Genomic DNA, 14,498 nt, shown 5'->3' on the forward strand with positions numbered 1-14,498 from the left:
TCTCCACCCGGCACAGCCAGAAGAGGACTGGCCACCCCACATAGCCTGGTTCCTCTCTAGGTTTCTTCCCAGGTTTTGGCCTTTCTAGGGAGTTTTTCCTAGCCACCGTGCTTCTACACCTGCATTGTTTGCTGTTTGGGGTTTTAGGCTGGGTTTCTGTACAGCACTTTGAGATATCAGCTGATGTACGAAGGGCTATATAAATACATTTGATTTGATTTGATCAAGTCTATTTCCGAAACCTAGAGAAAAGCACTGGTATAACTCATTGATGACACGGGGTTTCAGAACAATAAAGCAAGTTTATTCAAAGTTCCAGAAACAGCCATAAAAAAATCACAGATCAATCAACCAAACACAAATCAATATCACAAATCAACCAATCACAAATCAATATCACAAATCAACCAATCACAAATCAACCAATCACAAATCAACCAATCACAAATCAATATCACAAATCAACCAATCACAAATCAACCAATCACAAATCAATATCACAAATCAACCAATCACCAATCACAAATCAATATCACAAATCAATGATAAGATCAAATCAACCATTAATTAACTTGATAGATGCCTCCAGCGCCCTTTAACTAAACCATTAGTGGGATGTGCCAATAAAATGTTATTTGTCGATCACAATTTTATCAGAAGCACAATATTTAAAAACAATAGAAACAATTTATAAACGGCTCTTTGTCTCCCCCTCAAGATGATCAGTCCCTCAGTTGGTGTTTAAAAATACTCTAACAGCTACATTAACACACTTCTGTCAATGAGGTCACCTTAACGATTCCTCCTAGAATATTACTTTAACCAAGTAGAATAAAAAACAAAAAATATCTCAAGCTAAAAAGCGAAAGCAAAAATCTTGTTCCAAGCAGTCGACAGGTTCTTCTCAAAGAGAGTCCTTTCTACCATCAGCCTTCCTGTCTGCTAACTCATTGTGGCTAACAGTCTTCCTGTCTGCTAACTCATTGTGGCTAACAGTCTTCCTGTCTGCTAACTCATTGTGGCTAACAGTCTTCCTGTCTGCTAACTCATTGTGGCTAACAATCTTCCTGTCTGCTAACTCATTGTGGCTAACAGTCTTCCTGTCTGCTAACTCATTGTGGCTAACAGTCTTCCTGTCTGCTAACTCATTGTGGCTAACAGTCTTCCTGCCTGCTAACTCATTGTGGCTAACAGTCGTCCTGTCTGCTAACTCATTGTGGCTAACAGTCTTCCAGCCTGCTAACTCATTGTGGCTAACAGTCTTCCTGTCTGCTAACTCATTGTGGCTAACAGTCTTCCTGTCTGCTAACTCATTGTGGCTAACTCCTGCTCCAATGATGCATTAACACCTAATGCGGCATTTGCTCATAAGGTGCATTTTCAGCACCAACTAACCCCCCACCTCCTGCCTGGCTGTTCTGTCCTGTGGATTTACAATTCAAGCTAGAAACCTCCATTACTGCACTACTTTAATCCTCCGTTCATATTTCACAATGTTTTCAACTTTCAACATGTAACCTATTTAACCTTGAATGATCATTTCAATAAACTTCAGTCCCAATTCATTTCTTCTCTTTTTTTCTTATTTTATTTAAATAAATGTGAATTCTCTTATCGATGTTCATTCTTCTTTATTCTCTGTGTGTGAATGAAAGTGAAACTACTTCATGAGTGTGTGTGTGTGTGTGTGTGTGTGTGTGTGTGTGTGTGTGTGTGTGTGTGTGTGTGTGTGTGTGTGTGTGTGTGTGTGTGTGTGTGTGTGTGTGTGTGTATGCAAGTGGGGCCTTCCTACCCAGGCCTTCTGTCACTAAAATGTCACAGAAAGCTGGGTCCCTAGTGGTTCCTATATAGTGGTCCCTATATAGTGGTTCCTATATAGTGGTCCCTATATAGTGGTTCCTATATAGTGGTCCCTATATAGTGGTTCCTATATAGTGGTCCCTATATAGTGGTTCCTATATAGTGGTCCCTATATAGTGGTTCCTATATAGTGGTCCCTATATAGTGGTTCCTATATAGTGGTCCCTATATAGTGGTCTGTATATAGTGGTCCCGATATTTACAACTTGACAGAGCTTTGTTAAATCTTTCCTTCCTCTTGCAGTGGGACATTGGGACTTCAGTACAACTTCCTCCAGCACCAGCACCATCATCATCATCAACATCCTCTTCTTCCTCCAGCACCAGAATCTGTGGAGGGTCCGTCAGGTTGTCCAGTGGTCTCAGCTTCCTAGGAGTTGAATATGGCTTCCAGCATGGCTCTGTACAGCTGCACAGAGGAAGGGTCTTCCATCAGGAGAGAATCCGGGGTCACCCCCCCTCTCAGTTGGTCCACAAGCTGGTGCACCAGAGTTCCCTTGTACAACCTAGACTCCAATAGGGAAACAACAGAGGGTTGAATTAGCTGTGTTGCTGCTGGGCTAGAATACAATGTAAAGGAATACCCCTGGTCTACTCTAGAGGTTAGAGGTTAGGGTTGTTTTAGGAAGGGACACCTTACCAGGCACACTGAGGCTCAGGTAGAGGGAGACACAGCAGTTGGTTCAGGTAAAGGCCATCCCTCATGCAACGATTCCATTGGCTAAAGACGTGGGCCACACCCAGGTCTGGACTCATAGCAGGTCTCTGAATCAGCCCTCTCATCCTCTCCAACACTAGTCCCTCCTCTATAAACCCTGATACACAAGAAGGGGAGGAGTCATTGGCTGCACTTCACGCACTTTATTTATAAATTCTAAGTTGTGTGTGTCTGTGTGTGTGTTTTCATTCATATTCTGGTCCATACCTCTCTGGCTCTTCCTCTGTCTGCAGAGCTCTCCGAACACAAGTCCTAGTAGCAGGGCCTGCAGGAGAGGACGGTCTGGTCGGGGATGGGCGTGCCTCAGCCAGTAGTAGGTAACAGCTACAGGAAGTCCCAGTTGAGGTGGGAGACCCTTAAAAATGGACTGGGACACACCAACGGTCACCAAAAACACCTCAAGCCGCACTGAATGTGGAGCCTAAGAGACAGAACAAGAGAATGAGAATTAATTTCAGAATAAACAGCAGCATGTTTATATTATACTGTATACTATATCATACTATACTGTATACTATATCATACTATACTGTATACTATATCATACTATACTGTATACTATATCATACTATACTGTATACTATATCATACTATACTGTATACTATATCATACTATACTGTATACTATATCATACTATACTGTATACTATATCATACTATACTGTATACTATATCATACTATACTGTATACTATATCATACTATACTGTATACTATATCATACTATACTGTATACTATATCATACTATACTGTATACTATATCATACTATACTGTATACTATATCATACTATACTGTATACTATACCATACTATACTGTATACTATACCATACTATACTGTATACTATACCATACTATACTGTATACTATACATACTATACTGTATACTATATCATACTATACTGTATACTATATCATACTATACTGTATACTATATCATACTATACTGTATACTATATCATACTATACTGTATACTATATCATACTATACTGTATACTATATCATACTATACTGTATACTATATCATACTATACTGTATACTATATCATACTATACTGTATACTATATCATACTATACTGTATACTATATCATACTATACTGTATACTATATCATACTATACTGTATACTATATCATACTATACTGTATACTATATCATACTATACTGTATACTATATCATACTATACTGTATACTATATCATACTATACTGTATACTATATCATACTATACTGTATACTATATCATACTATACTGTATACTATATCATACTATACTGTATACTATATCATACTATACTGTATACTATATCATACTATACTGTATACTATATCATACTATACTGTATACTATATCATACTATACTGTATACTATACCTGATATACTGTTTAAAATATCGCATGTGTAACAGTATACTTTTTAAACCATCCCCTCGCCCATACCCGGGCACGAACCAGGGACTCTCTGCACACATCAACAGTCACCCTCGAAGCATCGTTACCCATCGCTCCACAAAAGCCGCGGCCCTTGCAGAGCAAGGGGAACCACTACTTCAAGGTCTCAGAGCAAGTGACGTCACCGATTGAAACGCTATTTAGCGCACACCGCTAACTAAGCTAGCCGTTTCACATCCGTTACACATGTATACATACCTGATATACTGTATACTATATCACATGTATATATAACTTATATACTGTATACTATATCACACGTCAACATACCTGATCCAGTGTGTCCAGCTGCAGCAGTTGTGCGGCACTGGGCAGGATGGCTTTAACCTTGCTGCTGGTCAGGTTCTTCCCTTCCCTGTCATACTCCTCCACTTCCCTCCCCTCACCCAGCAGCAGCCCGTAGAATACCTGCCGTATGGGCCGAGAGGTGATGTTCCCACTGGGTAAGCTGTGATCTTCCACTTGGATACCCTGTATCACTGGCCTCAGCTGCAGAATGTATATCATGTAGGGGGGAAGTGTCCCCTTCGTCAACGGCAGCAGAGTCCAGTCTGGAAGGACACTCAGATGGTCTGGGAGAAGGCCGGGATCAGGAGCCTCGCCATCATTGAAGAAACGCTCCAGGCAACCGGGTTGAATCTGGTATGTTTCTATGCCCTGAGAGAGGGCCTGGAGGGCAGCATCCATGTTGTTTTCCCCATGACCAATGAGGAGGTGCACATTGTCCAAGGCCTCCTGCTTCTCCTGGAAACTGGCCAGCCATTTCAGCAACTTGTTGAAAAAGACAACCCCTTCCCAAGCACAAAAAAACAACACACATATATATATATATTTATAAAATATTGCAGGCATTGAATATCCCTTTGAGCATCAATTACACCAGTTATTAATTACACTTTGGATGGTGTATCAATACACCCAGTCACAATAAAGATACAGGTATCCTTCCTAACTCAGTTGCCAGAGAGGAAGGAAACCGCTCAGGGATTTCACCTTGAGGTCAATGGCGCCCCCCCCCCCCCTCTCTAGGTTTCTTCCTAGGTTTTGGCCTTTCTAGGGAGTTTTTCCTAGCCACCGTGCTTCTACACCTGCATTGCTTGCTGTTTGGGGGTTTTAGGCTGGGTTTCTGTACAGCACTTTGAGATATCAGCTGATGTACGAAGGGCTATATAAATACATTTGATTTGATTTTGATTTGATGATCATGGCAGAGACCGCTAAACAATGGCCTCCTAATTTATGCAAATCATCATGATATATACTACCGTTCAAAAGTTTGGGGTCACTTAGAAATGTCCTTGTTTTTTAAATAAAAACATCAAATTGATCAGAAATACAGTGTAGAAATTGTTCATGTTGTAAATGACTATTGGAGCTGGAAACGGCTGATTTGTTATGGAATATCTACATAGGCGTACAGAGGCCCATTATCAGCAACCATCACTCCTGTGTTCCAATGGCACGTTGTGTTAACTAATCCAAGTTCATCATTTTAAAAGGCTAATTGATCATTAGAAAACCCTTTCGCCATTATGTTAGAAGAGTTGAAAACTGTACTGATTAAAGAAACAATAAAATTGGCCTTCTTAAGACTAGTTGAGTATCTGGAGCATCAACATTTGTGGGTTCGATTACAGGCTCAAAATGGCAAGAAACTCGTCAGTCTATTCTTGTTCTGAAAAATGAAGACTATTCCATGCGAGAAATTGCCAAGAAACTGAAGATCTCGTACAACGCTGTGTACTACTCCCTTCACAGAACAGCGCAAACCGTCTCTAACCAAAATAGAAATGTTTAAATTCATGGTCAGAAAGAGAGAATGGTACATAAAAAAGGCATTAGGCTCAAGGAGTGGGAGGCCCCGGTGCACAACTGAGCAAGAGGACAAGTACATTAGAGAGTCTAGTTTGAGAAACAGAAGGCTCACAAGTCCTCAACTGACAGCTTCATTAAATAGTACCAGCAAAAACACCAGTCTCAACGTCAACAGTGAAGAGGAGACTCCGGGATGCTGCCCTTCTAGGCATTTCACTGTAAGGTCTACACATGTTGTATTCGGCACATGTGACTAATACAATTGATTTGATTTAAGTCAAGGTCAGAATATGCCGTAGACACACCTTAAATTATCATGTTTAAATTCATGGTCAGACAACAAAAAGAGAATGGTACATGAAAAAGGAATTATGTTCCATTGACGCGCGCTTAACTTGGGTCTTAGTCGGCCCTCATTAGGAGGAATGTATTATATAAAAAGGTTTTCTATTCCATCTGACTTGGAAATTAAACCTCGTAACAGACAAGCTGCTGCACACAATTGGTAAAAACTGGTTGGGTTGGTTGGTAAGGGCAGGTATAAGCTACGGACAATGAACACAATCGCATTCTATCAATGGAAATGTGAAAGCAGAGATACCGTCACGAGATTCCAAGGCCCTTTGTCATGCCATTCATCCAAATTATGTTTCAGCCACAAGTCTCAAGGATCTGTACACATTGTGTGTGTATGTGTGTGTGTGTGTGCGTGTGCGCGTGCGTGTGTGCGAGAGAGAGAGAGCGAGAGAGAGAGAGAGAGAGAGAGAGAGCGAGAGAGAGAGAGAGAGAGAGACTAATTAATGTATTGCAGAGTTTTTTTTGTCACAACTCTTCCCCCAATGACTATTTTAATCTCTGAAGAAACACTTATCTGGTGGAAGAACTTCATTCTGTTTCTTTGCTTGTAGTATTTATAGTATTTGTAGTATTTGTAATATTTGTAGTATTTGTAGTATTTGTAGTATTTGTAATATTTGTAGTATTTGTAGTATTTGTAATATTTGTAATATTTGTAGTATTTGTAATATTTGTAATATTTGTAATATTTGTAGTATTTGTAGTATTTGTAGTATTTGTAGTATTTGTTTACAAAATGAAAGTAAATGTACTGTAGCTGTATGGTATTTCATATGGTAAAGTCCACTAGGCTACCTGCCGCCCCTACCCTCTAACCACTAGGCTACCTGCCGCCCCTACCCTCTAACCACTAGGCTACCTGCCGCCCCTACCCTCTAACCACTAGGCTACCTGCCGCCCCTACCCTCTAACCACTAGGCTACCTGCCGCCCCTACCCTCTAACCACTAGGCTACCTGCCGCCCCTACCCTCTAACCACTAGGCTACCTGCCGCCCCTACCCTCTAACCACTAGGCTACCTGCCGTCCCTACACTCTAACCACTAGGCTACCTGCCGTCCCTACACTCTAACCACTAGGCTACCTGCCGCCCCTACCCTCTAACCACTAGGCTACCTGCCGTCCCTACACTCTAACCACTAGGCTACCTGCCGTCCCTACACTCTAACCACTAGGCTACCTGCCGCCCCTACCCTCTAACCACTAGGCTACCTGCCGTCCCTACACTCTAACCACTAGGCTACCTGCCGCCCCTACCCTCTAACCACTAGGCTACCTGCCGTCCCTACACTCTAACCACTAGGCTACCTGCCGTCCCTACACTCTAACCACTAGGCTACCTGCCGCCCCTACCCTCTAACCACTAGGCTACCTGCCGTCCCTACACTCTAACCACTAGGCTACCTGCCGCCCCTACACTCTAACCACTAGGCTACCTGCCGCCCCTACACTCTAACCACTAGGCTACCTGCCGCCCCTACCCTCTAACCACTAGGCTACCTGCCGTCCCTACACTCTAACCACTAGGCTACCTGCCGTCCCTACACTCTAACCACTAGGCTACCTGCCGCCCCTACACTCTAACCACTAGGCTACCTGCCGCCCCTACACTCTAACCACTAGGCTACCTGCCGCCCCTACACTCTAACCACTAGGCTACCTGCCGCCCCTACACTCTAACCACTAGGCTACCTGCCGCCCCTACACTCTAACCACTAGGCTACCTGCCGTCCCTACACTCTAACCACTAGGCTACCTGCCGTCCCTACACTCTAACCACTAGGCTACCTGCCGTCCCTACACTCTAACCACTAGGCTACCTGCCGTCCCTACACTCTAACCACTAGGCTACCTGCCGCCCCTACACTCTAACCACTAGGCTACCTGCCGCCCCTACACTCTAACCACTAGGCTACCTGCCGCCCCTACACTCTAACCACTAGGCTACCTGCCGTCCCTACACTCTAACCACTAGGCTACCTGCCGTCCCTACACTCTAACCACTAGGCTACCTGCCGCACCATCTGTAGTAGTTATGTTTACTTCGGTATACGCGTAATATGTTCAAACTTACTTGGCTTTCGATTGGGTTCCATCGGTGAGTTGTCTTTCCACCTGAAAGGAAAGCCCATCTTATCCAAGTTGACATAGTCGTTTCCTGCAATGGCAGCGAAGACTGGGAGAAGCTGTCTGTTGATGTTGAAGTGTCTGCAGAAGCTTGTTGTGGTGTACAGCTTGCAGGGGATGTAATTTTGCACTGACGCGTTCTGCCACTTAAAATGGGACATGGGAAGAAATCCTGCCTGGATGTCAAAAATATAAAAGTCATTGTCATTAGACAGGACCGGACACTTCCACCTTTGAGCCAATGAGGCTATTTCTTGGTCTGCCTCAGAAAGGGCCTGTGCGAACGGGACCCCTAAGCTGGAAAGGACCTCTTTAAAGACTTGTCTGGCAAGGGTTGGTATTAACCTGGCCCCTTGAAGCCCCTTGAAGCCCCTCGAAGCCCCTCGAAGCCCCTTGGACAACATGTTGGCTGTGTCGATCTTTGATTCAGCTCGTTTTCTGAGAGTTTCAAACTTTTTGTCGGTGGGGTCGGAGCCTCCGTCTATAATCACATAAGGTTCAATGCCGCAATCTCTCAGCGCCTTGAAGAACTTGCAGACCTGGTCCTCAAAATCTCCTCCATGCTGCTGATCCACACTTGGGTTAAAATAAAGAAAGTGGAATATATTACTACCATCTATGACCACCTTGCTGTTTCTGAAATGATCATATTTTACAATTGTTCCACAATGATCTATGAAGCTGGTCAAACCCTGGATACCCATGATGAGCTTCTTCTAGGATATGATGTCTTTCTAAGTGAAGAGTCACAATGGAAGGTCACAGGACTATTTATAGCATCGTCACAATGGAAAGATTTACATTTCGTTAAGTTTCCCTTTCAATACGTCATCTCCCTAATCTATTTATGGTCACTTGCTGAGCAGGTCTAGACTAGTTTATGGGAAATCCTATATGAAAATAATACAGTCGGAAATGGGTTACTACTGTGGTGGTGGTGTGGGCTACCATGATGGTGGTGTGGGCTAACATGGTGGTGGTGGTGTGGGCTACCATGGTGGTGGTGTGGGCTACCATGGTGGTGGTGGTGGTGTGGGCTACCATGGTGGTGGTGGTGGTGGTGTGGACGACTGTGGGGGTGGTGTGAACTACCGTGGTGGTGGTGGTGTGGGCTACAATGGTGATGGGTGTGGTGGTTGTGTGGGCTACTGTGGTGGTGGTGGTGTAGGATGTTCCGTGGTGGTGGTGGTGTGGGATACCATGGTGGTGGGTTTGGTGGTGGTGTGGGCTACTGTGTTGGTGGTGGTGTAGGATGTTCTGTGGTGGTGGTGGTGTGGGATACCATGGTGGTGGTGGTGTGGGATACCATGGTGGTGGTGGTGTGGGCTAATGTGGTGGTGGTGTGGGCTACTGTGGTGGTGGTGTGGGCTACCGTGGTGGTGGTGTGGACTACCGTGGTGGTAGTGTGGGCTAACATGGTGGTGGTGTGGGCTACCGTGGTGGTGATGTGGGCTACCATGGTGGTGGTGTGGGCTACCATGGTGGTGGTGTGGGCTACCATGGTGGTGATGGTGTGGGCTACCATGGTGGTGGTGGTGTGGGCTACCATGGTGGTGGTGGTGTGGGCTACCATGGTGGTGATGGTGTGGGCTACCATGGTGGTGGTGGTGTGGGCTACCATTGTGGTGATGGTGTGGGCTACCATGGTGGTGATGGTGTGGGCTACCATGGTGGTGGTGTGGGCTACTAGTTACATTCCAGGAGGACATGAAGTAACAGGTCAAAGGTTTAAATGTGTATTCAGCTCAAATACAAGAGCGGAGTTCTGGTTTAGCAGGTGAATGGAGAAGAAGCTCGTGGACGAAGCTCCTACGTATTAGTTAATTTAGCCAAATATGAACTTTGCGTTCCACTTTCTTACATATCATGTTTGATTGGTGAGTTCGTAAGTTACCTTTTTGATTCAAATGTCACACGACCTGAGGAGCAGAAGACCTGTCAAAAACATGTCAAACAATGTTTAAAATCAATCCTCAGGTTGTTTTTTGTCATAAATAATCAATAATATTTCAACCGGATAAAAGCTTTGTCAATAGAAAAGGAGAAACTAGAAAGGCTCCCGATCACGCTTTGGGCTCATGTCTGGAAATTTCCACCGTTGAAAGTGCTGTATCTCCCTCATTTTTCAGAGTAAAAGCCTTAAACAATGCCTAAAGACTGGCCACGTGTAGAAGAAGCCATAGAGATTGTGAACTGGGTCCTAAGTCTTTTTATGGTGGATAGGCTTTCAATGGTAAAACAGCCTTTCAAAATAATAGTCCTTCCTGGATGGATTTTCTTCAGGTTTTCGCCTGCCATATCTGTTCTGTTATACTCACAGACATTATTTTAACAGTTTTGGAAACTTTAGAGTGTTTTCTATCCAAATATATTACATGCATATCCTAGCTTCTGGACCAGAGAAGCAGGCAGATTAATTTGGGCTTTTCATCCAAAATTCAGAATGCTGCCCCCTACCCTAGTGAGGTTCATGTGGATGTAAAGATGCTGGCGAAGGTAATAGCGAGGCGTCTGGAAGTAGTCTCACCAGGCCCTACCTCAGTCCACCCACCTCGACCCCCCCCCCCCCCCCCCCCAGTATTCTTGACTGTTTATTTGTTGTGATATCTCTGTAGAATTTTTGTTTTCTAGGACCGAATTGAGGGAGGGTGTGGGACGGGTTGGCTATATGGGGTGATCAAGGTAGGTGGTTGGGAGGGAGGTGGGGAGGGAGGGAATCGAGGTGGGTGGACTGAGGTAGGGCGGAGAGTTAGGGAAGGGACTAGGGGGGGTTGGTGGATGTGTTGAATGGAGGGAGGGATATGGTCAAATCCTTGATGTACATTCTGTAAAACTAATAAAATATACACAATTTTTTAAAAATACATGTGGACATGGAGTGAAGAGTTTCAGTCACATGACTATCTACATCATCATTACAATGGATGGGTTTCTCTTTTGTTAAGTTTCTCTTTCCGTAAACCTAACAGGCAAACGCCCTGGAAGAGGAATGTATTATGCAAACGGTGCTCATCACACATGATCACTTAGACACTGTCAGGTAACTGACTTACCTTGTTGGTTGGCAAAGGCCTGTATTTAGTTTAGATGGTGGTGGTGGTGTGGGCTACCATGGTGGTGGTGGTGGTGTGGGCTACCATGGTGGTGGTGGTGGTGTGGGCTACCATGGTGGTGGTGGTGGTGGTGTGGGCTGCCATGGTGGTGGTGGTGGTGTGGGCTACCATGGTGGTGGTGGTGGTGTGGGCTACCATGGTGGTGGTGGTGGTGTGGGCTACCATGGTGGTGGTGGTGGTGTGGGCTACCATGGTGGTGGTGGTGGTGGTGTGGGCTACCATGGTAGTGGTGGTGGTGGTGTGGGCTACCATGGTGGTGGTGGTGGTGGTGTGGGCTGCCATGGTGGTGGTGGTGAAGCGTGCTGCCATGGTGGTGGTGGTGGTGTGGGCTACCATGGTGGTGGTGTGGGCTACCATGGTGGTGGTCGTGTGGGCTACCGTGGTGGTAGTGGTGGTGGTGGTGGTGTGGGCTGCCATGGTGGTGGTGGTGGTGGTGGAGTGGGCTGCCATGGTGGTGGTGGTGGTGTGGGCTACCATGGTGGTGGTGGTGGTGTGGGCTACCATGGTGGTGGTGGTGGTGTGGGCTGCCATGGTGGTGGTGGTGGTGTGGGCTGCCATGGTGGTGGTGGTGGTGGTGGGGGTGTGGGCTGCCATGGTGGTGGTGGTGAGGGCTACTGTGGTGGTGGAAGTGGTGTGGGCTACCATGGTTGTGGTGGTGTGGGCTAACGTATTGGTGGATGTATGGGCTACCGTGGTGGTGGTGTGAACTACCGTGGTGGTGGTGGTGTGGGATATTCCATGGTGGTGGTGGTGGTGTGGGATATTCCGTGGTGGTGGTGGTGTGGGCTACCATGGTGGAGGTGGTGTGCGCTACCATGGTGGTAGTGTGGGTTACCGTGGTGGTGGTGGTGTGGGCTACCATGGTGGTGGTGGTGGTGTGGGCTACCATGGTGGTGGTGGTGGTGTGGGCTACCATGGTGGTGGTGGTGGTGTGGGCTGCCATGGTGGTGGTGGTGGTGGTGTGGGCTGCCATGGTGGTGGTGGTGGTGTGGGCTACCATGGTGGTGGTGGTGGTGGTGTGGGCTGCCATGGTGGTGGTGGTGAAGCGTGCTGCCATGGTGGTGGTGGTGGTGTGGGCTACCATGGTGGTGGTGGTGTGGGCTACCATGGTGGTGGTGGTGTGGGCTACCGTGGTGGTAGTGGTGGTGGTGGTGGTGTGGGCTACTGTGTTGGTGGTGGTGTAGGATGTTCTGTGGTGGTGGTGGTGTGGGATACCATGGTGGTGGTGGTGTGGGATACCATGGTGGTGGTGGTGTGGGCTAATGTGGTGGTGGTGTGGGCTACTGTGGTGGTGGTGTGGGCTACCGTGGTGGTGGTGTGGACTACCGTGGTGGTAGTGTGGGCTAACATGGTGGTGGTGTGGGCTACCGTGGTGGTGATGTGGGCTACCATGGTGGTGGTGTGGGCTACCATGGTGGTGGTGTGGGCTACCATGGTGGTGATGGTGTGGGCTACCATGGTGGTGGTGGTGTGGGCTACCATGGTGGTGGTGGTGTGGGCTACCATGGTGGTGATGGTGTGGGCTACCATGGTGGTGGTGGTGTGGGCTACCATTGTGGTGATGGTGTGGGCTACCATGGTGGTGATGGTGTGGGCTACCATGGTGGTGGTGTGGGCTACTAGTTACATTCCAGGAGGACATGAAGTAACAGGTCAAAGGTTTAAATGTGTATTCAGCTCAAATACAAGAGCGGAGTTCTGGTTTAGCAGGTGAATGGAGAAGAAGCTCGTGGACGAAGCTCCTACGTATTAGTTAATTTAGCCAAATATGAACTTTGCGTTCCACTTTCTTACATATCATGTTTGATTGGTGAGTTCGTAAGTTACCTTTTTGATTCAAATGTCACACGACCTGAGGAGCAGAAGACCTGTCAAAAACATGTCAAACAATGTTTAAAATCAATCCTCAGGTTGTTTTTTGTCATAAATAATCAATAATATTTCAACCGGATAAAAGCTTTGTCAATAGAAAAGGAGAAACTAGAAAGGCTCCCGATCACGCTTTGGGCTCATGTCTGGAAATTTCCACCGTTGAAAGTGCTGTATCTCCCTCATTTTTCAGAGTAAAAGCCTTAAACAATGCCTAAAGACTGGCCACGTGTAGAAGAAGCCATAGAGATTGTGAACTGGGTCCTAAGTCTTTTTATGGTGGATAGGCTTTCAATGGTAAAACAGCCTTTCAAAATAATAGTCCTTCCTGGATGGATTTTCTTCAGGTTTTCGCCTGCCATATCTGTTCTGTTATACTCACAGACATTATTTTAACAGTTTTGGAAACTTTAGAGTGTTTTCTATCCAAATATATTACATGCATATCCTAGCTTCTGGACCAGAGAAGCAGGCAGATTAATTTGGGCTTTTCATCCAAAATTCAGAATGCTGCCCCCTACCCTAGTGAGGTTCATGTGGATGTAAAGATGCTGGCGAAGGTAATAGCGAGGCGTCTGGAAGTAGTCTCACCAGGCCCTACCTCAGTCCACCCACCTCGACCCCCCCCCCCCCCCCCCCCAGTATTCTTGACTGTTTATTTGTTGTGATATCTCTGTAGAATTTTTGTTTTCTAGGACCGAATTGAGGGAGGGTGTGGGACGGGTTGGCTATATGGGGTGATCAAGGTAGGTGGTTGGGAGGGAGGTGGGGAGGGAGGGAATCGAGGTGGGTGGACTGAGGTAGGGCGGAGAGTTAGGGAAGGGACTAGGGGGGGTTGGTGGATGTGTTGAATGGAGGGAGGGATATGGTCAAATCCTTGATGTACATTCTGTAAAACTAATAAAATATACACAATTTTTTAAAAATACATGTGGACATGGAGTGAAGAGTTTCAGTCACATGACTATCTACATCATCATTACAATGGATGGGTTTCTCTTTTGTTAAGTTTCTCTTTCCGTAAACCTAACAGGCAAACGCCCTGGAAGAGGAATGTATTATGCAAACGGTGCTCATCACACATGATCACTTAGACACTGTCAGGTAACTGACTTACCTTGTTGGTTGGCAAAGGCCTGTATTTAGTTTAGATGGTGGTGGTGGTGTGGGCTACCATGGTGGTGG

At 45.9% G+C, this 14,498-nt stretch overlaps 1 protein-coding gene across 1 annotated transcript; it reads right to left on the reverse strand.

The window, feature by feature from the left end:
• Positions 1-282: 282 nt before the first annotated feature.
• On the reverse strand, positions 283-9,330 carry LOC116365059 (protein asteroid homolog 1-like). The gene is made up of 5 exons (XM_031817801.1): positions 8,279-9,330; positions 4,304-4,824; positions 2,786-2,999; positions 2,501-2,675; positions 283-2,366 (listed from the first exon to the last, which is right to left on the reverse strand). The coding sequence occupies exons 1-5, from the start codon at positions 9,033-9,035 to the stop codon at positions 2,231-2,233; spliced, it is 1,803 nt and encodes a 600-aa protein (XP_031673661.1). The 5' UTR covers positions 9,036-9,330; the 3' UTR covers positions 283-2,230.
• Between the last annotated feature and the right edge of the window lie 5,168 nt (positions 9,331-14,498).

Source organism: Oncorhynchus kisutch, unplaced genomic scaffold (genome assembly GCF_002021735.2).
Source record: "Oncorhynchus kisutch isolate 150728-3 unplaced genomic scaffold, Okis_V2 scaffold1156, whole genome shotgun sequence".
NCBI lineage: Eukaryota > Metazoa > Chordata > Actinopteri > Salmoniformes > Salmonidae > Oncorhynchus > Oncorhynchus kisutch.

What these genes read in the sequence shown, in the direction of transcription:
- LOC116365059 (XM_031817801.1), bottom strand. Translation starts at nt 9,035, where the DNA reads ATGGGTATCCAGGGTTTGACCAGCTTCATAGATCATTGTGGAACAATT. An exon ending in GGAACCCAATCGAAAGCCAA is followed by an intron (nt 4,825 to 8,278) that starts GTAAGTTTGAAC and finishes GTGCTTGGGAAG; the next exon opens with GGGTTGTCTTTTTCAACAAG. An exon ending in AGCTGGACACACTGGATCAG is followed by an intron (nt 3,000 to 4,303) that starts GTATGTTGACGT and finishes TCTGTCTCTTAG; the next exon opens with GCTCCACATTCAGTGCGGCT.